Source organism: Phaseolus vulgaris, chromosome 7 (assembly GCF_000499845.2).
Source record: "Phaseolus vulgaris cultivar G19833 chromosome 7, P. vulgaris v2.0, whole genome shotgun sequence".
NCBI classification, from domain to species: Eukaryota; Viridiplantae; Streptophyta; class Magnoliopsida; order Fabales; family Fabaceae; genus Phaseolus; species Phaseolus vulgaris.
Window position 1 is genome coordinate 3,029,050 of NC_023753.2, and position 24,386 is coordinate 3,053,435.

Here is a 24,386-nt window from a genome sequence, read left to right on the forward strand (position 1 = left end):
GATAGGTGCCACGTGTAAAAATGGATGAGTAATTGCCAAAGCCACGTTGTATAAACGACATCTTAATGGCACACATAAACTTCTTCGCCTACTCGACTCGAGACCAGCGAGTTGTGTGTCGTCCTGGCTCTGATCGAGTTTATGGAGAGGTTCGTGATGTGAAGAGGTGCTCAAATAACAATTGTGAATAATATCTCTTAGTTGAATATGAAAAAATGTTTATCAACACCCCTATGTCGATCCAAGAGAGATCGCCTCCATGAACCTTAAATTTGGTGACTCATTATAATCGATATATATTCTTGACAAATTTTTCAAAAATTATCCAAAATTTTCAAAAATAATTTTTTTTATCTTCATGCTCCATATGGAAAATACTGCACTATAAATAAAGAAAAGGTTTGACAAGAAATGGATTGAAGATTCTTTATTCATGTCTAGTTCATAATAAACTAAGTGGGAAAAATTTAATGCAGTAAGCGAGTACAAATACACTTAAACCAAATCAGTAATAAATAGAGTATCTTTAACTATAAATTGACTTATAGATCACAAGCGATTGTTATAGACGAAATACATATTCTTTGTGAAAATTAAAATGAGCTTGAATAAAGTAGAAGTTTATTTTTCATCTTACACTTTATTTACTTTTTTTAACTTCTTTTTATTTTTTGAACATCATAGAATGTCCGTTTATCTTTTTCTGTAAATCTATTAATTATAAACTGTAATAAATTATATATACATGTATAACATATTATAATTTTATTCACATTTTTATCTTCTATACTTTACTTTTCTCATATAAAAATATATTTCAAGTTTACTCAATATTCCAATATCTTAATTTGATTGAAATTAAAACGTATATATATTTTTTATTTAGATTTAGTTATAATTTGCACCATATATTAACACCTACTATTAAACATTGCTTATTTTTTTAATAACCTATCAAACATTGTGTATGAAATTATCTAATTCTCTTTCATCAGTATAAACCGTTCATATTACTTAAATCTTATTTGGAAATAATTACGTATAAAATGGATTAAATAATACGTATTTTACCTATTAAAGGTTTACTTAAATGTTAAATATTAATATAATTTCTGAAAGAAAAATATAATTAAAGTCATATCAAACTTTCCTTCTCAGTAAAAAAATATCATTTTAATTTTTCTTAGTTTCAAATAAATATTAAATTTGACTTAAAATGAGAAAAATTTAAATCGTCTATTTATCAAAACTTTAGTTTTGTATTTCTGAAGAAAAATTAAAAAATAGTTATATCTCGTATCTAAGATTGTAATTACACGGGTGGAGAATAAAAATATAAATTATTTAGTACTACAAGTTTTTTGAACTATGTATAGAAGTTAAAAGAGTAAAACTAAATAAATATTTTAAAAATAATTGTATCAAAAGTATAAAATTTATTACATCGGTTAATACATTCATTTGAAAACTAAAAATTTAATTATTTTATTTATAAAACTTTGTTTATTTTTATTTTTATTAAATAAATATAATTTTTTTTTTATCAAAAGAAGTTTAAAGGTAGAAAAGTAATAGAAACATTATAAATTATTATTATTATTATTTTATAGCTCTTATCAAAGAATTTCAAACATTTTTTATCCGTATTAATTAAATCTGACTTCCATCTCACATCGCTCATATGTTTGGATCTTTATCATACTTCTTGGTCAGTCTCTTATGGCTACAACTTCTTTTTACAACGACTTAACTTCCATCAGCAACATTAAACTCACGCAATTGTCAATCTATACGACAACTTTCTTTTAATTTACGACACACGTTCTTCGACTTAACTTTCAATTTAAAAGTCAAAACCTAATTTCAATTCCTATTGTTCTGCCAACAACCACACCATGCCCCCGATTCCATCAACAGAGACATTCAATCCCTAAATCAGTGGACATTCCGTCTACCATGGCTTCATTCCTGAAAATATAACTTTTCGGTGTCAATGAGCATGCTTCGATGTTTCGTGTCGACGGTCATGAAATGATCTCGTAAATTTTAACGACGAACCCACATTCTCTATGTTCTTGAAGTAATTCACCATCAATATCACCCGATCTAACAATATTGAGTTAACGACGGTGTTCTTTACTACATAAAAAAAACATACCAACAAATATTTAAAAAAATAGAATAAATCTTTCATAAAATATCATTTCATCATCTTTAATAGACAAAGTAAACACATGTTAATAAATCTTTTAAATACAAGAATAACAAAAATTAAACTCAAAATAATATATTATTTCTTTATTTTTATACGTATATTGATAATTCCAATCAGCATTATTATTTATATATATGCATTGAGAATATCAGTTAACGCTAATCTTAAACATTGAAAATTTAAATTAAAGAATCTTACATACTCAGAAACACATACACGCACTCTTTATTTACTTTCCAGTACCACTTATAAAATATTTCATCTTATAACTTTATTTACTTTTTTAACTTGTTTTCCATTTATATTTTTCCGTAAATCTATTAATTATAAACTGTAATAAATTATATATACTTGTATAACATATTATAATTTTAATCACTCTTATTAAATTTGTATCTTCTATACTTTACTTTTCTCATTTAAAAATATATTTCAAGTTTTCTTAATATTCCAATTTATTAATTTGATTGAAATTAAAACGTATATTTTTTTTATTTAGATGTAGTTATAATTTGCACCATATATTAACACGTACGATTAAACATTATTTATTTTTTCAATAACCGATCAAACATTGTGTATGAAATTATCTAATTCTCTTTTATCAGTATAGTTCATATTACTTAAATCTTATTTGGAAATAATTATGTGTAAAATGTATTAAATAAGACGCATTTTACATATTAAAAATGATAGGATTACTTAAATGTTAAATATTAATATAATTTCTTGAAAAAAATATAATTAAAATCATACCAAACCATCCTTTCCAGTAAAAAAAATCATTTTAATTTTTCTTAATTTCAAATATTAAATTTGACTTAAAATAAAAAGTGTTTAAATCTTCTCCTTATCAGAACTTTAGTTTTGTATTTCTAAAAGAAAAATTAAAAAAAAGTGTTTATATCTATTATATCTCAGATCTTAGTTACACATGTGGAAAATAAAAATGCATAGAATAAAAAAAGATAAAATTATTTAGTAATACAAATTTTTAAAAAAATATATATAAATGTGTAAAAAATGAGCATAGTTTTTAAAAGTATTAAAAGAGCAAAATTAACTATTTATGATACTACGTTAAAAATATGACCAGAATATTTTCCTTCCTATTTTTTATTTATTTTATGAACTATGTATAGAAGTTAAAAGAGTAAAACTAAAGAAATATTTAAAAATAATTAGATAAAAATATAAAATTTATTATATTTTGTTATCATTATTTTATAAGTTGATTTGAAAACTAAAAATATAATTATTTTATCTTTAATTTTTTTATATATTTATTTTTATTAATCAAATATAAATATTTTATTATCAAAAGGAGTTTTAAGGAAGGGAGGTAAGAAATATTTAGCGACAAATGATAACTTTTTTTATTATTATTATTATTTACAATTCTTACAAGAATGTCAAATATCTTTATCTATATTAATTAAATTTGGCGTGGGGATCCCTACCATACTCTTTGGTCAGTCTCTTACGGTCACAACTCCTTCATACGATCGTGTAATTTTCATCACCAACATCAAACTCACACAATCGCCAATCTACACGACAACTTTCTTTTAGTTTACGACACATGTTTTTCGACCTAACTTTCAATTTAACAGTCAAAACCTAATTCCAATTCCTACGATTATGCCAACAATCACACCGTGCCTCCAATTCCATCAACCAAGATATTCAAAGCCTAAACCGGTGGATATTACGTCTGTCGACGAGCATGCTTCATTGTTTCGTGTCAACTTCGATGAAATGGTCTCGTAAACTTCTACGATAGATCCACGTTGTCGATGTTCTTGGAGTAATTTGCCATTAATATCACTTGATCTGGCAACATTTTGACTTAACAACGATATTCTTTCCTACGTGAAAAAGAAAGAGAAACATAACAGCAAATATATAAAAAAGAAAACACATATTTCATAAAATATCATTTCATCATCATCTTTAAAATAGATGAAGAAAAACATCTTAAGTGATTTTTTTTTAATACAGGAAGAACAAAAAATTGAACTTAAAATAATATATATATTTTTTTTATGTGTATAAAAGTTATAGTTAATTCTTATCAGCATTATTTTATATATATATATGCCTTTTAATAATACGAATAATGATAATAATATGAGGTAACGCTCATCTTAAACTTTGAAAATGTAAATTAAAGAATTTGTAAATTAAAGAATCAGATACGAAAATGTATATTAAAGAATCTTTAAAGAATTGGATACTTAGAAAAAAAAATAACTTTTAGAATGTATTTAACATCACACATGCAAAACAAGAATATATTTCTACAGCAATAATTAAAAAATTAAAGTGCCTCAAAATTCAAAAGGATCAAACATGCTTCCTCATAATCAACAACAAGAACTGAAATTGTCCTGTTACGCGGGAATATCGTTGAAGAACGTGTCGGAAAGAACATCGAAACTCCGTTAAAAATCAAAACGCCGGCAGATCGTGTGATATTGATCGTGAATCTCACTCCAAGAAAATAGGCAAAGCGGATCTTTCGTTAACGAGAACATTCCACCGAAGCCGGTGCGCACAACGAAAAGCTGCATTCATAAGAACGCAGCCATATCCATCGGTTTTAGGATTTGAATGGCTTGGTTGAAGGAATCGAAGGCACTTGCGGTGTGGTTCTTGGCAGAACAAAGGAATTGGAACAGAAGAAATAGGTCTTTGACTGTTAAATTGAAAGTTAGGGTCGAAGAACCTGTCAATGCCGTAAACTAAAAGAGAGCCGTCGGCGTAGATTGGGGATTGAATGAGCTTGATGGACGTTAGGCGGTCGGACGAGGAAGTTGAAAGCGTAAGAGACTGGCCGGGAGCATGGTAGGGATCTTGGCGACGGCGGTGAGGAGTCGGAGACTGGATGGTGTGAGCAGATTTCTTGAAGGCGGAATCGGAGAGAGCAAAGACGGTGGCTGAAGGACTTGGAGTGTGAGAGCCATTGAAACGAAGCCTGAATCTGAAAGAACGTCGGCGGCGTCAAATATGGCTTCACGCGGAAGAGCGCCGGCGAGAGAGAAGGAAAAGACGCACGCTCTGACTGCTGCATTATGAACCTCACGCTATTCCATTTCAATATTTGGCGCAATTCTCTTATATCTTACCACCCTTCTTTTCTCCTAACAATATTTCAAACAAATTGGGCTTATATGGATTAAGCCTTCAGAAGAGGCAAATTGGGCTTACCGGGCCTACATGAATTGGTAGCCTGGCCCAATCTTTACCATATTAATAATAAAAAATAATTTATATATAATTTTTTTTTAATTTAATTAACGTAATAACTAATTATGTTTAGTCTCCAATTAATAGTTTTATTGTAATATATATATATATATATATATATATATCAAACTCTAATTTAATATTTTTATGCTTGATATTTTAATTAAGTTTAAGCAAAAATATAATTTAATATGTTTTACCTTCATATTTTAATTAAGTTTAATTGAATAAATGAGTCAAGTTTTAATCGTACTTCTTTTTTTAATGAAGTTAAAGTTTCAAAAAATTTGGTTTAACGTGAATTACTTTGTTAACGAGGAGAGATCGTATTATACTAATGTGACCTTTATCACATATTATATTCTCAATAAATTTATATAACAGATAAATTCTATTAAACTATTAAATTATAATTTAGTATAATTATTTTAATCGTTTCTATATTTAAGATCAATATTCAATTTAGAGCGGATTGAGATATTAGTTTAAATATCAAGTGGTGGAGAGATTAATTTACTAAAAAATTACAACTTTAAATAATTTTGCTTTGTTATTAATTTTTTTTGAAACAAGAGTAAAAGCTATCCATTGATTGAAAAGTAACAAATCTTACACCTACATACTTATACTTTTCAACCTTCATATTTTTTAGGTTTCAACTTTGAACAAAGAATAATGAAAGAAATAAATTATACAATACAAATTTTAACAAAAAAAAAAGTCATTGTTTTCATCATGCTTGATAATTTTTGTCTTTAAAATAAAATATTTTATAAAAAAATGGTATATAAAAAATGATAAGATTCTTAGTATCTTATGTGTATTTACAACCCTTCTTATATAGAAAATATATAAAAGTTAATGAGTTAATAGAGTGATGTAAACACAGATGGTTTTAGTGAAAAAAAAATCAAAAATAAAGTTTCATATAAAAATAATTAATAAACAGATAAATAGACCTATAATTTTTATCATTATTGTTGAACGAGTACAGAAGTAAAATAATTTATTCACTTTATCAAAACATTTGTGTGAAAGTAGATTTTTTTTATTTTTACAAAAGAGTTGAAATTTTTTATGAATTATGAATTCTCCTCTGACAACAATTACTTTTTTTTATAATAATTGTTTGATTTTAAAAATAATTATGATTTTTTATAATATTTTTCAATTAATATTAAATATATTTTTTCGGTTATTTTAATAAATTTAGTTATAATTGTCTTTTAAAAGATGTTAAATTAAAATTATATTTGTCTAAATACTTAATCAATAAGAGTTTTTTATAATGTTCCTTACTAAAAAAAATATTTTAAATTATTAGTTTTATGATTTAAATTAGTTATTGACTTAAACGATAATAGTTATAAAGAAGAGTTATTTAAACTTCAAATCCTACTTTAAATAATTTTTCAGCTTGTCTTGTATCTTGCGTCTTGCAGAGAAAAAAAATAGAAGAAAATTTATTCACACACTTTAATGTAACAGTCTTCAAATTTCATTTTAACTTTTATCTTATTTTTATCTTAGAAGGTTTACCTTGTGTTTAACAATTAATAGGAAAAAAATATTTATATTTTTATTGTTTTTACTGAATGGGGTTGGTGATAGAAGAAAACAATATAAATGGAAAACGTTGCAGTTCAAAAAGGAAACAAATGTTCTTAGGTGTATTTTTTGAAATATAAATATTTTTATTAAAAAAATATTGAGAAAATTAAAATAAAACCTTTTTTAAATATTATTTATTCATTTTCAATAATTATTATAATTTCTTTAAAAGAGAACCTGATAAATAATTTTTAAAAATTAAATATTGAAAACGGAGTAAATTAATTTAATCACTCCTAACAAATCCATCATTTATCTCTAAGGTTCTAAAATAATTTTATTAGGATTTTTTCACTCAATGTTACTCTATTCACAAACTTAAAAAAAAAATCAAATTATTAATTCTCGTTCCTTAACAATTTTAGATAAGAAATAATTGTCTCAAGATATTTCTGATTTTAAATTTCAAATTATAAGAGGGTAAAGCTTAAACAATAATGTTCAATTTCAAGAATAATTACCATATCTTGAGCATAGTTGATAAATTAATAAGATGCTCAAACTATATATAGAAAAAAAAATATACTAACAAAATCATTTTTAACTCATCTAACAAGTTTTAAATATCACAATAAACCATATATTTTTACTCAAACTTGTATAACTCAAATTAATTATGACCATGCAATAAACGAGACTATACTACAACCTAAAATTCCAATATTTTTTAACAAAAAATCTTCACACAATTTAGGTTAAGCTTCTTTAACTTCAGTGGATGGTAAAAAATATTTAAAATCATTTTTTTTGAAGAAATGGTTTGTACAGACTTCCAATTATTTATCGGAATATTTAATCTATAAAATTACACATGAACTTGTCCATATTATTAACAGTTATTCCTCTACTATTTTACTCAAATGAAATATAAAGTTTCCACATGCAAAAATAATAGAAAAAAGATTAGACCAATTGTACGAGAACAAAAAATTTATCAAAATGAATAATAAAACATAATTATAAATTATATAAATTAATAATAAAAATTTATATACATTAAATATGTTTTATTTTTTTTTAAAAGAGAAAAATGTTCTTAGATTTGCTCTTATTTTTATAATCATAATAAAAATTTATACAATAAATTTGAGTTTTTAAAAAATTAATGTATTTCTCTTATTTAAAATTATGTTAAATCCATGTTAAAATTGTTATAAATCTAATAAATATTTTTTGAATTAGACACTTCATCTATATTTATCTTCGAGACACATCATTTAAATTTATTTTTTTTCTATTGTTTCGTTTTTTAAGTATAAATTAAATTATTAAGTACAAAATAATAAAATTAGTTGTAACTGATTAAATACTTTTTTTATTTTTTTTATAAATGTTTATTTTAAAAAATAATACATTGATAATATACAATCCTCTTTTTTAACCTAAAATTTTAATTTTTTTTATGAAATAAAAAAATACTTTTTTTTATATCATCAATTATATCTGTTATTTAAAATGGGTGAAATTGAAGGCATGGTTATAATTTGCATGTCATCATGTATCTAAAGCTAAAAACAAAATCAAATTGCTTTCTTTATTTATATGGACAGAATGTTGCAGCAGACTCTGGCTTTTCTCTTCAATGTGAGATGCCACCTTTGTATCTTACGTTACATAGTAGGGAACTTGTGATACAATAAACTCTACTTTATCAACTCATTCTTTATTTTAAAATCTATACTGAATCATTTATAACCAAAAACTCAGGAACATAAATATAAAATAAGCTCAATTTATTCATAATTTTATGATCAACAAATACCTAGCCCAACAAGAGCCACAGAAGCATCACAGCTGCTACTACATACAAAGCTAGACGCCTGCAAAATGTACGTGGTTTAGCATCATACATGGATGGGCTATAAATTTCTGGAATCAGTTTTATCATTACTTACACGTCATTGAACACTCTTCGAATTTTTACCGAATTTTCATTTGTCTTCTCAGAAAGTGTGTTTGCTGCAGTATTTAGATCCACATTCAGCTTGTCATACCATCCATGACATCAGATGGAAGAACAATCCTAGTGACATTGATGGTTTTTGCAAGCCTGCCCAACAGAGGATGCATCCAGTTCTGTGTAATTAAAAGAATAGGGCATGTACGTTATCATCCACATTTGAATTTGTGATTAATAAAACTTAGAGCCAGCAGTATACAGAAATTTTGCAGATACTATTACTAAAATTATCATCATCACTGTTATTTTTTCACTGAAAAGTGAAAACCAAAATCAAACATCCATAGCACATGGTGGTTTCTGGCAAGGACGACTTGTAAAAACACTTCCCTTCTTTGTGGGCGGTTTGTATAGAGTATCCAAAGAACAAGGCAGAGCAGAACACTATTTAGATTAAGCTGACATCTATTAGATATAATGACTCCACAAAGAATGAATGTGGCTGCAACAAGTAACCATCCAGTGATAACAAATCTGCAAAACATTTAAAAAATTAGATAGAAGAACAGAACAGCGACTCACATCCATAGCACATGATTTTGAATTATGGGTTATCAATCATGCAAATACCTTACTAAAGAATTTTTTTCCATATCTATGACAAAGGGTGAAAGAACAAGGGGAATTTTAAGGAAATATCTATGATTTAAATTTACAGAAAGCTGGAGAAGAAAATTATTTCATCGAGAACTTTCAAGTAATTTAATAACAACTCATTCATCGAGAACTTTCAAGTAATTTAATAACAACTCATTCATCCAGAACTTTCAAGTAATTTAGTAACAACTCAAACATCTTCGTCTTCAAAGAAATTAAAAGAAAAGAAAAAAACTGCTCGTACATGTGAGAGATTGAAAGGATATCCTACAAAAAAAAAAAGGAAGAAAAAACTTAATCATCATCTTCAAAATACACCAAGTAAAACATGTTAGTTTTTAGATACAATTATAACAAAAATTGAACTCAAAATAATATATTATTTCTTTATTCTATACGTATATTGTTAATTTATATATATATATATATATATATGCATTTTAATAATATACATAGTGATAATAATATCATCTTTAAACTTTGAAAATGTAAATTAAAGAATAGTTAAAGAATCTGATACTTAAAAAAGAAAAAGAACTTTTGAGAATGTATTTCAACATATGCAAAACGAGAATGTATTTCTAATAGAGAATGTATTTCAACATTACACATGCAAAACAGAATGTATTTCTACAGCATTTCTACAGAGACAATGTATTTCAACATTACACAAGCAAAATATTTTTAGAGCGATTATGGTAGCCACTAAAAATTTAAAGTGCCTCAAAATTCAGAAGTATCAAACAGGTTTCCCTCATAATCAACAACATGAGCGTTATGACGAAACGCTGTGTTCTGTGACGCGAGAATATTGCTAACGCCGTGAACTACAATCCTATCGTTGAAGAACACGTCGGGAAAGAACACCGGAACTCCGTTAAAAACCAAAACGCCGCCAGATCGAGTGATATTGATCGTGAATCCCTCCAAAAAACTAGACAACTCCGATCCGTCGTCGAAATTGACCAGATCATTCCACAGAAGCCGGCAAGGCACGACGTGCCGGCGAAAGAACGAAGGATACTGGCTGAAATCGCCGATGCGGTTTAGCACCAAGTCGTCTGCCGGAGCGAACACTGTGATTCCGCTAAACTCGGCTACACCGAAAAGCTGCATTTCTAAGAACGCAGCCACGGCGGAGTATCCACCGGTTTTTAGTGTTTGAATCGCTTGGTTGAAGGAATCGGAGACACTTGCGGTGTGGTTCTTCGCAGAACAGGAGGAATTGGAATCAGAAGAGCTAGGTAACTGAAAGTTAGGGTCGAAGAACCTGTCAATGCCGTAAACTAAAAGAGAGCCGTCGTCGTAGATTGGGGATTGAGTGAGCTTGATGTTGTTGATGGACGTTAGGCGGTCGGCCGAAGAAGTTGTGGCCGTAAGAGACTGGCCGGAGAGCATGGTAGGGATCTTGGCGCCGGCAGTGAGGAGTCGGAGACTGGAAGGGGTGAGTGGGAGCGGCGCGAGATGGAAGCGGAGGAGGTCAAGGGAAGGCTGGCCAGATTTCTTGAACGCGGAATCAGAGGGAGCAAAGACGGTGGCTGAAGGAGACTGCTCTAAAAGCGTTTCGGCAACGACTTCGAGCGTGAGAGCCATTGAAACGAAGCCTGAATCTGAAAGAACGTCGGCGGCGTCAAATATGGCTTCACGCGGAAGAGCGCCGGCGAGAGAGAAGAAGAGAACGAAAACGAACGCTGACTGCTTCATTGTGAACCTCACGCGATAATTCAATTTCGATATTTGGCGGGATTTTATCTTACCAATCCCTCTTTTATATCTGACCAACCCCTCTTTTCTTCTAACAATATTTAAAAAATAAAAATTAAAAAAAAAAATCTATCACGTGATTAGTAACAAATATACTGTTTTAGTTATAACAGTCACGGTTGTACACAACCCGCGTTTTCAAAATATTATTTTTTTAATTTAGAAATACACTTTTTTTCCAATTAAACACTGTCATTATTTAAAACAAATAAAAAAGTTAAATTTTAAATTTAATTCAAATGTTTTAATCTAATTATAAATCATAATATTGTTAATATTTTGTTACAGTACATCATCGTATATGCATGATTCAAACAAATGATTATTTATTTGTAGATTCGTATTCAAATCATTTGTAGATGTTATATTGCAAAGTTGAAAAATAATTTAAATATTTTTTTACAAGCAAAACTAACTAAGTTATAAATGAGATAAACAAGTCAAACTTTAATTTAATATTTTTACGCTCTATATTTTAATTAAGTTTGAGCCAAACTCTAATTTAATATGTTTTACCTTGATGTTTTAATTAAGTTTAATTGAATAAATGAGTCAAGCTTTTTTAATGAATTACTTTATTAATGAGTTAATGAGGAGAGATCATTGTATTAGTGTAACCTTTATCACATATTATATTCTCAATAAATTTATACAAAAAATAAAATCTATTGAACTCTTAAATTACAATTTTAAAAACAAAGTTTAAATAATAATAATAATAAAATAATTAAAAGATTTATGTTTTATCATATTTCAATTTATAATACATTAATTTTGATTTATATAAACAAATTAATGAATAATTTTCTGAAGTGAGTGATCAATTCATGAAAGAAATACATATACTAAAATGATACCTGAGTAAAATCACATATCATATGTGGTTTTCTCTTTTATTCGTTGATATTTCTTCCCTATGGTGTAAGACAACAAAAAAATGAGGTCTCTTTCTCTTTTTGCGTCCCATGCCCTTATGCATCCGTGGATACAAACAGAGTGTATAGTGCACCCATAGATCCAAATACATGCTTAGGGTTTGTTTATTTATATAAATGCTGAGTATAGAGGATTTGAGGGTATATCACTTGTTTGGATTCATGGTTTTATCTTGTTTGTTTATATAATACTACTATTTACATTCAATGCAATATTATTTTCTAATTATAATTGTAAAATTTATGAACATTTAAATTATTTATTTCTATAAAATAGTTTTCAATTTTTACATATATTCATAATTTTACATGTAAATTATTTTTCTTCAAGTAACTCTTGTTTTAAAAAAAATAAAATTATCCAACTATATCAAAGATAACTTGCATAACTTTAATTCACCAAAATTTACACAAAAAATACTTAATATTTGATTATTTTATTTTTTTGTAAAGACAATGATAAATTTGTAATATTATATTTTACATCTTTAACAAAAATCAAAACACCCTTACAATAATTACATCATTAAAAAACTTTAATAAACTTTCATCACATGTCCACTATAACATATCTCAATCCAAATACACTCACTTTTTTTCACATTTACATGTTAAATCTTTACACATTCACTTCTTATACTTCCACTTTTCAACACAAACATAATCTCAAGGACAAAACAATGACGGACTCAAGCTTAAAAACGAACAATACCTTATTTCCTTAACCCTCGACTGAAAGATTTGTTCCCATACACCCAATAATCTTATATCGTTAAGGATTCAATATCAAACCAAAAAGTTAAGGTCAAGTACAATTTATATACCATACATGAAATCATTAATGCACCAACTTCTTGTATACATCCCAAATAAAACCATAATAATCAAGCCAAATATACCGATAGTACCATAAAGTAGCAAAAATTCATCTTTATCCACTAACCTCATGTGCAACTACATATCCCTAGATACGCAATCATCCACATGCAAGACTTAAATCTTACAAGACTTAAATCTTAAAAAGTATGAAGAAATCCCTAAAAAATTTAAACAAAAGATAAAGAAAATATGTTTTAGAGAAGTGATAATTTTTAAGCCATAAAATTTTAAAAATTATATTTTTTATTTATATTTCATCTCATTTAAATTACTTTTATCATCCACGTATATAAGGGGAAAAAATACTTTTAAAAAATAATAAACAGTAAATTATGATTATTTTACATCAATATAACAAACTTAAATCTTGAAAAATATTAAAAAATCCCTCAAATATCTAAACAAAAGATAAAGAAAATATATTTTAGAGAAACAATAATTTTGAAGACATAAAATTTAAAAAATGACTTTATTTATTTATATTTCATCCCATTAAATGTTTCTAGAGAAATAATGTTGTTTTAACATAACTATATAAAAAATTTAAATCTTAAAAAAATACCAAACAAACTCTCAAACTTGAAAAGATAATAAAAGAATTATATATTTTAAAGAAATAATAACTTTTAAAACATAAAGTTTAAAACAATACATTTTATTTATTTATTTATACTTCATCTTATTTAAATCGCTTTTATTCTTAAACAAATTTAACTCGATACTTAAGAATTACTTAATTCAACACTTAAAATAAACACAATACAAACTTAAAAATCTACCTGTTATACATACACACACACACACATATATATATATATATATATATATATATATAAATACTGTAAACACCATCAATGTGTAAAATATAAATTTATTTAATTAAATTATTTTTAACAAAAGAACATGTAAATCAAGTAAATTTGTTAGAAACAAATACATTTAATTTAATTTGTGTATTATATTTAAATTATTTTAGATAAATAGCCAAAAAATATTTAATCTAAAAACAAAAAACAAAAAAAAAACCTTTTATATCTTTGGGGCTCGCAAAAGTTATTTCACCAACTATTGAGTACATATTTATCTCCTGCACACCTACACAAACGCATTTTTTTATGTATTTAACCTAATATATTCTCCAATTAACTAATATTAATAATTAATAACCAAGAAAATAAGCATAATTTACTTACATATCAAATTATAAAGTGATACTCTTATCCTTTATTTTTTTAAGAGGCAACCCATATTTGATTATTTTTATTAAAATATGAATGTTAATTATATGTATTATATAATTATAATTTATTATGTATAATAATTTATGTCATAATTATTTTAAAAATATGTCAATCATTTCTATAATGAAAATCATTAATAGTAAACTCTTTTATGGTTGTTATTTTAAAGTTAGTGTCAAGTGATGTAGATTAATGCATAAATTTAAACGGCTAAGATGTGAGGCCTGTTTGAATTAAAAAAAAAAAAAAAACCTGACACACGCGCTTACGTGGTTTGGCACGTATAGAAACAGTCAACTATTTTGCACAAGTAAAGTATAACCGAATCAACATGACCTTTTACTAAACAAAAAAAAAATGTAGAATTTGTCCATATTTTGTCTTTCTTTCTTCATTTGTATAATAATTTGCTCATTGTGATGGTTACTTCAAAATTAAAATAAACCTGAGATTGAATCTTGGCATCATCATCACCATCATTGAATACAGAGAAGAGAGAAAGGTAAGAGCAAATCCGTGATCTCCATTTCTTTCCCTAACACCTAACAACCAATCTAACCTCCAAGGAAGAAACCCTTGTCTTTTCTCTTTTATCCCATTTTCTCTTCTTCTCTGGAAGGTTGGGATTTGAAATCGAGCACTGAGAAAGCCAAAACCTGCAAAACTGGAGAAAATTTTTGGAACTTTCTGATCCGGGTTTTCCATGTGTCCACTGTCATCATCTCCTTTTCTTTTGTGCATGACAGTTTAACAGCTTCCATGTCCATCATCACCAAACGAGAAAAAGCCAAGATCTTTAGCGTCCATTTACGGAGAGGAGTCTAGAAAGCCAGACTCTGGGCAGACCCAGTTCTCAAAATCCCTTCTTTCAAGCCACGCCTGTTATTGTATCATATGCCCCAACGCCAAATTAGAGAGCACAGTAGTGGCTATGGGAGTTGACAGGAAATGGCTTTTCACTCTATTCAGTGCAGCATTGCTATCTCTCATGGTTCTGTTGATGTCCTCTTTCTCTGCTTTTAGTTCCCCAAAGGCTTTCCCTTCCCTTGTTCAGCATGGCTCTCGCTACCCTCCAGCTTTTGCATACTTTATCTCTGGTGGACACAAAGACAAGGACCGGATCTTGCGTTTGTTGTTGGCAGTTTACCATCCTAGGAATAGGTACCTCCTCCATCTTGGGAGGGATGCCAGGGATGATGAGAGAAAAGCCCTGGTTGCCGCCACGAGGGCGGTGCCGGCGATTCGTGCTTTCGGGAACGTTGATGTGGTTGGAAAGGCTGATTATGTCACCTACTTGGGGTCCTCCAATGTGGCCATCGCTCTCCGGGCTGCTGCCATTATGCTCAAATTGGATAGTGGCTGGAATTGGTTCATCACTTTGAGTGCACTGGATTATCCTCTCATCACACAGGATGGTATGCCTGTTTGCAATTTTCTGTTTGCTTCTTTGATTTGTGACTGTGTTTTGATGAGTCAATACCTAGATTGCTGTTGTATAGTTGGGAATTTGGAGGAGCATTCAAATCAATTTGCCTTTTAAAAAGAAATAAATAAATGGGATTGGTGGGTGATTAGTTAATAATTCAGTTTTATGAATTTGATTTTGACTGATCCAGTATTAAGAAGTAGTTGCTTGGTACTTAAGGAAAGTTTCTGCAATTTTAGTGGTCCAATAATTCACTTTCTGTTCCTTTTTAGTTCACCTTTTTTTCTCAAGTTTCACTTGTTTTTAGTCTATGCCCGAGGCTGGAATTTCAGAGGGAAAGGAAAGGGAAATCAAATTGTTTTTTCTAAAACTAAGAGTTATATAATGTTTTAAAAAATTATCAAAAAGATTAAGACATTAACTGTGTGCTAATCTATCATTTTTTATTGCATTTTAATTATTATCCTCAATAACTCAACTCCCAAATATTCCCTCAGGAAATCTGAGATAGATTGCTAATTGCAAACTTGCTCCTATAATCCTTAATTTCGCTTATCCTAGATTAGGTGTAGACGTTGTCCTATCGTTGAATCTCTAATATGATCAGCCTGAATTTATGTATTTCAGTATAAATATTCATTTTTTTTTAAAATTTCTTTTGGGGTCTTAATTTTAATGTCTTGTTTTGAAATTTTATAAATTCTGTTTGAGCAGTGTTAAAAAGACTTTTGCATTGATGTTAGCATAATATTGTTTTTGTGTCACTAAATAATACTTTGAGTTATTGTTTTGAGATTTCTTTCTGTATCGAATTTTTTGTCGTGGTAATACTGAAGATTAAGGTTTATTCTTTTAAAACTATACTGAAATTATCTTCTCATCGGATTGGTTACTACAGATTGATTAAACTGAGGCTGGTCATTTTGATTCTACTTTTGATTTTCAAATTAAATTTAAAATTTACCTAGAGCCCACCATTATTTAGCCTAAAGTTTTGCATGTTTAGATACTAAGCTAAAAGGACAGGTTTTCCAACTTATTAGTTTTTCATGCATAAGGAATTTGTGGTAACAGCCAGGAGATAAAGCCAAGACAAAAATGGTGAGGGAGCCGCAAAAGGGAGAGAAGGGTATTCAGTTGAAAAGAGGGATCACTGGGGTGAGAAGAGTGAGGAGGTGAATATGGTAGAAGGGTAATTAATGAGACAGATCAGGGGAACACTTGCCCTCGGCTGCGCCTTTGGTGGTTACATCCAAAAGACAGAAGTTATTGTTTTTATCTTGACCAAATAACAAATTCTGAGGTAGAGATTCTTCAAGCTCATCCCTGTATACCAAAGAAACTGCACCCAAATTCTTTATGTTATCTAGTTCCGTTTGCTGGTGAATAAGTTTAGGTCTTAGGAATTTGGAGTCACTTCATTTGTTCATCCTTCTTTATTTCAACCAGTTTGTGAATGCATTTTGGACTCCTTCCAAAATTTTGCCTGAGAACTTCTGTCAAACTGTGTTGGCATTGCATATTAATTTCCAAACGGAAGTGATTGGTTCTAAGCTGGAGACTGTATTTATGCATTAGATGGTTGAATATCTTAAAGTTCGGGGTCGCAAAATCTGATAGCGGATAAAGTCAATTCTTCTGATTGCATGGGATTACATGTGACTTCAAAGTAAACTGGCACTAAAATGTTTTAAGTCAGATGGACAGTTATCTAGAATTTAGTTTCAGACTTTCATCACTTCCATTATGCTTTTGATTAAACAAAGAAAATTGGGTATGTTTCACTCTGATATGCACATGCTACAGGAAGTAAGCATAACCAGAAGTAACTAAAACGACTCGTGTATTGTCATGTCTCAAATAAGTGCTTACTACATATTTATAAGATATAAGATTTTAATCATTTGAGGGTTGCATGGAAGATCTTCTGAAGAGTTGGAGGTATCACTAATGGAACTTGTGCAAGTCAAGCAATTAAGAAAGAACAAAGAGAGTGGCAGTAAAATTTGATTTTATAATATAAGGGGGTATGATGAAAATACAAGTTTTTATGTTGGTAACCATAGAGATGGGCTTTTGATGGCCAAGTATGTGAGATTGGTGGTGAGGCATTCGATGACAGACACATTGTTTTTAATAGAATCTCCTAAGGCATTCGATGACAGACACATTGTTTTTAATAGAATCTCCCAAGGCATTCAATGACATACACATTGTTTTTAAGTAAACCCTCAGAAGCCTGTAGAGCCAATGGGGCTGACTGATCCTAAAACCATGAGTTTGGCTATAGATTAGCAAGTAACAACAATCTATTCTGCATCAGTTCTCCTAGACCCTAGGTGTGTCATGGTCTTGTTGATTAAAATAAACATTGGGATTCCTCTGTTACTGGTAGGACTGGATGTTTTTATGGGCTCTTTCTATATATTATTTTTGTTGCTGTACAAGAACATCTATATTCATTATTCTGCTTTTAAGTGAATAAATACTTCATTTTTCTAAAATTTATTCATTGAATTCTTCTTGTTTTATAAGGTCAACAGAGTTCTCAGTTTTTTGTTCATACTCCCAGTATTGCTTGATGTATGCCTTCTTTCCCTACTTGTCGAAGTTGCTGATCCATATCCGTTATCTTTTATCAGATCTGTCCCACGTTTTCTCTTCTGTTAGGAGAGACCTGAATTTCATTGATCACACTGGTGACCTTGGATGGAAAGAGTACGGAAACTACTGCTAGTTCTAGCTGCTACTTTTTCGCACTTATTCAGTTAGCCTTATACCATTTACTTAGTAAGAATTTATTTGGTTTTGCAGGACTGATAGATTCCAGCCTATTGTAGTTGATCCGGGGTTATATTTAGCAAGAAAGAGTCAAATTTTTCAAGCTACAGAAAAGAGGGCAACTCCTAACGCATTCAAACTTTTCACAGGCAAATATTTTGTCTCATGCCTTCTGTGCAGCACAATATATGCCTTGTAGGGTTTTTGTATCCCCACTATATGTTGATTGCTTTTCGTGCCATGCAGGTTCACCATGGGTCATCTTGAGCCGGCCCTTTCTGGAGTTCTGCATTTTTGGTTGGGACAATTTACCTCGAACCCTACTGATGTATTTTACAAATGTGAAGTTATCTCAAGAAGGTTACTTTCACTCGGTCATTTGCAATGCGCCAGAATTCAAGAACACAACAGTAAATGGGGACTTGCGATATATAGTCTGGGACAATCCTCCAAAGATGGAACCACTTTTCCTTAATGCTTCCTTTTACGATCAAATGGTAGAAAGTGGAGCTGCTTTTGCAAGACAGTTTCATCTTAATAATCCTGTGTTGGACATGATTGATGAGAAGATCCTCCATCGTGGTAGCCATCGAGCTACTCCAGGAATGTGGTGCACTGGGCGGAGGAGCTGGTGGGTGGATCCGTGCTCCCAATGGGGTGATGTCAATCTTGTGGAACCAGGTCCTCAGGCTAAGAACCTTGAAGGGTCCGTTGCTAACCTTCTTGATGGCTGGAACTCACAGACCAATCAGTGTCAGTGAATAGATAAGAGAATAGAAGCATTTAGGAAGCTGTGCAGTCTAAGCACCACGATTCATCCACCAGTAGAAATTGCCATTTGCAGAAAACACATTCTTTGGTCACCAAAGTGTAATATCAATCTTGGAGTCATAGCATTGTTTGTAAGTGAGTGCTGATAGCAACACATCAGAGTTGTACTGGGGAAGGGAATATATGTTTAAGCTCTTGGGCTTTGGAGGCTTAATATTTGTGGTGGATCCTCCAATACCTTCCATCAGTGGGAGGATATTCCCTTCTGCATCCATTTTCATGGTGTTGTATGTTCAGTGTGCCTCATTATCATAGAGATTCTGGACGATCAGAGCAGAAAGTTCATTCTTTTTAGATATCATTGTCATTTTCCATTCCCTCATCATTGCACTTTTTAATTATTTGTTTCTATATAAGGAATATCTCTCAATTCGAAGTCAAAGAGTAGTTTCTCAAAATACTGAAATCTGTATAACTATTTAAGGAGCTCAACTTTCTTCACAATTTTTTTTATAAACATGGAGTTAAGATTGAAACTTTAACCACATATTTTAAAAAATAAAAGTATCTATCAACCATTTCATAATATAGTGGCAAAGTTGAGAATGCCCTAATACTTTAGTTCAGATGATATGCAAAGGAAGTGAGATAGTGATAAAGAAAATAAAGAGGAAATTAGGGTAAAAAAAATGAAGTTGTTTAGCATAGTTGAAGAAGAATATGAATAGAAATTATTTCTTATTATAATTTTATTTAATAGAAGATGGAAATTGATTTGATGTACCCACCAAACTAGTATAAAAGTAAAGCGCAGTGGCATAGATGTTAATGCTGGTTTCCATGGCGCTTTTTCGATCATCCAAAAGGTTCATCATCTCCAATCTTCTCCTTCCCCTCACAGAAACTTCTTCAACATTGCTTCCTCCTTTGTCAAGTTCAAATTTTTACCACCATTACTCCACACCCACAATCCAAGTTCCCTATGGGTCTCCAAAAAACACCACATTGGCCTTCCACACGGCCCAACCTAGCTCCACCCCCAACGCCGAAGCAATCTGCAGAATCTTATCCAACTCCCGCGACTCCACCGTCGACGTCTCTCTCGCTGCTGTTGTGGTGAATCCCTCGCCGGAGCTGGTACTGGAGGTCTTGAACAAACTCAGCAATGCCGGTACCCTCGCGCTTTCGTTCTTCCGTTGGGCCGAGAGGCAAAGCGAGTTCAAACACACCACAGAGACCTTCCACGCATTGATCGAAGCACTGGGAAAGATCAGACAGTTCAAAATGATTTGGACTTTGATCGACGACATGAAGCAACGAAAGTTGCTGACTTCTGACACTTTTGCCCTCGTTGCTCGGCGATACGCGCGAGCACGGAAGGTCAAGGAGGCAACTGAGATATTCGAGAAGATGGAGCGTTACGGTTTGAAGCCGCATGTAACGGATTTCAATAGGTTGATCGATGTGTTGTGTAAATCCAAGTGTGTTGAGAAGGCACATGAGGTGTTTGATAAAATGCGGCGCTTAGGCTTGGACCCTGATATCAAGTCCTACACCATTTTGCTAGAAGGGTGGAGTCAGCTGCAGAACCTGACCAAACTCAATGAGTTGTGTAGGGAGATGGAGGATAAAGGGTTTCAGATTGATGTTGTTGCGTATGGCATAATCATCAATGCGTATTGCAAGGCTAAGAAATTTGATGAAACCATTGGGTTGTACCATGAAATGAAAGCTAAGGGTGTGAGGCCTAGTCCCCATGTGTATTGTACTTTGATCAATGGTTTGGGTTCGGATAAGAGATTGAACCAAGCTCTTGAATTTTTTGAGGTATCTAAGGCTAGTGGCTTTGCACCAGAGGCTCCCACCTACAATGCTGTTGTTGGGGCTTATTGCTGGTCTATGCGTATGGATGATGCGTATAGGATGGTTGGTGAGATGAAAAAATGTGGGATTGGTCCAAATTCTCGAACTTTTGATATTATACTTCATCATCTTATAAAGGTTGGTAGGATTGAAGAAGCTTGCACGGTTTTTCGCAGAATGAATGGCGAGTTTGGGTGTGAGCCGAGTGTGAGCACGTATGAGATCATGGTGAGGATGTTTTGTAATGAAGTGAGATTGGATATGGCGATGGCAGTTTGGGATGAGATGAAAGAGAAAGGAATTCTTCCTGGAGTGCACATGTTCTCCACGTTGATCTGTTCCTTGTGCCATGAAAATAAGTTGAATGAAGCGTGTAAGTACTTTCAAGAAATGTTGGATGTGGGTATTCGGCCTCCTGCCAAAATGTTCAGCACCTTGAAGGAAGCTCTAGTTGATGCGAGGATGGAGCATGTTGCCATGCATTTTGCTATGAAAATTGATAAACTCAGGAAATCTCCTTTGGTTGCTTGACAAAAAGGCACACATGGTATATCAGGAATAGTTGGTGCGAAAGTGACAAAATTGTGTCTGCCTGTCTTGGTAAACGTCTGTTCACAGATGGATATGATGTTCTTGCACGACAGTGTATGTGAAGATTCTGTTCATATCCTTTGGAGACATTTATCCTCTGGAGAAGGAATTTGTGCATCACATTGTCATGTGAAAATTTCAGGTTTCCAATGATATATCCCAATGGCAATTCATGTGGGATACCTATGATCAACAGAACCAACTAGTAAAATTTGATTAAAGGAGTTTTTATTAGGAGGTCTGTCTTAGGCCGAAACAACTTTAGAGAACACTTGAACTCTTTCTAATTTCTATAGCATACCAGAAGGAGAAGGTTACTCCTGCACATGAAGGAAGCCATGCTAATATGAATTTCAGTATTTATCCTTTATTTATCCTAATAGTAGACTTGTTTTGGGTATTGCTGACTTCCTAAGGATATTGTTCTACACATCACTAGTAAATACATTCATCTCCATCATTCTGTCTTAATTTTTTAAAATTATAATTGAGTTTTATTTACTATTATTCTGTCTTGATCTTTCATATACATATTTGAATATGTTATTTAACTGTTTATTTTATATAGAAAAAGTCAAAATAAGGTATTTTTCACAATAAGATTTTATTGGTTCATTAATTATGTTATTTGAATTTGAAGAGATTTAACTTGAGTAACAATTCAATGAGTTTTAACAACAACAAAAAAAGGTTGGTGGTGACTAACCCTGGTAGATCACTCTGTTGGTTTTTGCTTCTCCTTGATCTCAAGCAACATCCTTCTGAAATTTAACATCTCTATTGTACGAATCTTTCTTATTAATATGATGATAAAGTTTGTAGGCCTTAGACTCCTCACTCACAACCAAGAACACACATTTGATACTTTTGTCATCAAGCTTACTCCTTTTGTGGCCATATACAAGAACAAATCCAATGCAACCAAAATTTTTGAAATAAAAAACAAAGGGTTTTGTTTCGCCACATGCATGCCTCTGGTGAATTTTTATCGCAAATGTTGAGCTTTACTTAAAATATAAACCTCCAAATTTACAACTTCAAGCCAAAAAGTTATGGGATCTTTTTTTTTTTTATTAAAACACTTTGAACCACACTTATAATGATTTGATTTTTTCTCTCAACCACGTAATTTTGTTGTGATGTATATGTCTCTTTAAATACCCTACTCATTACAAATTTGAACAAATTCTTTATACGTGTATCCCCTCTCTCTATCAAAATGTATATTTTGGATAGAGAAATCGACTTATTTTTCAACTAATGTCTTAAATTTCTTAAATACATAAAGTCGTTTATCTTTATAAAAAAAAATACACCTAAATTTTTTACTCAAACCATTAACAAAACGAGTATGTATCTATTATTTCCACTAGAGATAGAATTAATAGAGCACATATATCCTAATGAATTGATAGATCACATATATCATAATGAATTACATGTGGTTGTAATTGAGATGCACACCAATTTTTTTTCATAGAAAAATGAGCCTTTTAAGGATTTCTTTGAGAAAAAATGTTCACATAGGTGAGTTGGAAAATTGAAGATAAGTAGTCATTTCACCATAATGCTCTAATAGAGTTTTCAATCCACTAAGTAAGTGACCTTGGAGACTCTCAAACTTGATTTTGGAGACTCTCAAACTTGATTTGGTGACATTGAACTAACTTTAAAAAAAGCTGTGAGGGCAAAATTTTACAAAGATAACAAACATAAAGATTAAAAGTCATTAAAATTTCAAAAACTAAGTCATGTCCTTTAAACACTTCACACTTGTTTTTGTTTCATTTCAATACTCAATCCTTTGTCTAAAAGTGAACTCATAAATTATTTTTTTAACCCAAACACACAAACGACATGATTATATGATGGATGACTTTATTAATTATAAATGTACATATATGCATAACTTTATTAATTATTAGAAGTTTGATACTACCTTTTTCAACTACATTGAGTGAATAATTAGTCCCTACTCTAGTATCATAAGAAAACCAATCCTTTATACATTTCATCAGAATATTGCAACTTGAATTAGAGAACAACTTTTTTTCCATTAATCTTAGTTTATTTGTTTTTCTGTTTTGTTGATAATTTATTTTCATTAAAATAAATTGGTCTATAAACACCTGTATTCACAATTTATTAATTATATTTTAAATTAAGTTGCTATTTTTTTTTATAAATTACAAATCCTTTTTTATGAACTTTGTTGCTCATAATTAATTTTATCTGATTCAAGAATGATCCTCTTGTTAAAAAAAGGCCAACTTAATATGAAAACAATGCATGTACATAATATTTTTTTAATAAGTTTTTTTTTTTAATTTTTTTTTAAGAAAACATTCTTTTCACACATTTTAACAAATACTGTATACCATTATATAAAAATGAATATACTTTTTAAATAAGCAATTTTATAAAGAAAACATACTATTCATAATTATCTTTGGTATAAATTTTCATAAAATAATTTTTTTAATAATAATTTTTTTTTATGAAA

The 24,386-nt window shown here is 30.2% G+C and overlaps 3 protein-coding genes across 3 annotated transcripts; 2 read left to right on the forward strand and 1 right to left on the reverse strand.

The window, feature by feature from the left end:
* Positions 1–10,193: 10,193 nt before the first annotated feature.
* LOC137828152 (putative fasciclin-like arabinogalactan protein 20) lies at positions 10,194–11,385 on the reverse strand. Its single transcript, XM_068634604.1, has one exon. The coding sequence runs from the start codon at positions 11,334–11,336 to the stop codon at positions 10,356–10,358; it is 981 nt and encodes a 326-aa protein (XP_068490705.1). The 5' UTR covers positions 11,337–11,385; the 3' UTR covers positions 10,194–10,355.
* A 3,399-nt stretch (positions 11,386–14,784) lies between these two features.
* LOC137827890 (beta-glucuronosyltransferase GlcAT14A-like) lies at positions 14,785–19,783 on the forward strand. Its single transcript, XM_068634249.1, has 4 exons — positions 14,785–15,866; positions 18,520–18,595; positions 18,692–18,807; positions 18,905–19,783. Exons 1-4 carry the CDS (start codon positions 15,383–15,385, stop codon positions 19,417–19,419), a joined length of 1,191 nt encoding a protein of 396 aa, XP_068490350.1. The 5' UTR covers positions 14,785–15,382; the 3' UTR covers positions 19,420–19,783.
* Positions 19,784–20,119: 336 nt separating this feature from the next.
* On the forward strand, positions 20,120–22,364 carry LOC137827891 (pentatricopeptide repeat-containing protein At1g71060, mitochondrial). The gene has a single exon (XM_068634250.1). The coding sequence runs from the start codon at positions 20,252–20,254 to the stop codon at positions 21,821–21,823; it is 1,572 nt and encodes a 523-aa protein (XP_068490351.1). The 5' UTR covers positions 20,120–20,251; the 3' UTR covers positions 21,824–22,364.
* The last annotated feature ends 2,022 nt before the right edge of the window (positions 22,365–24,386 follow it).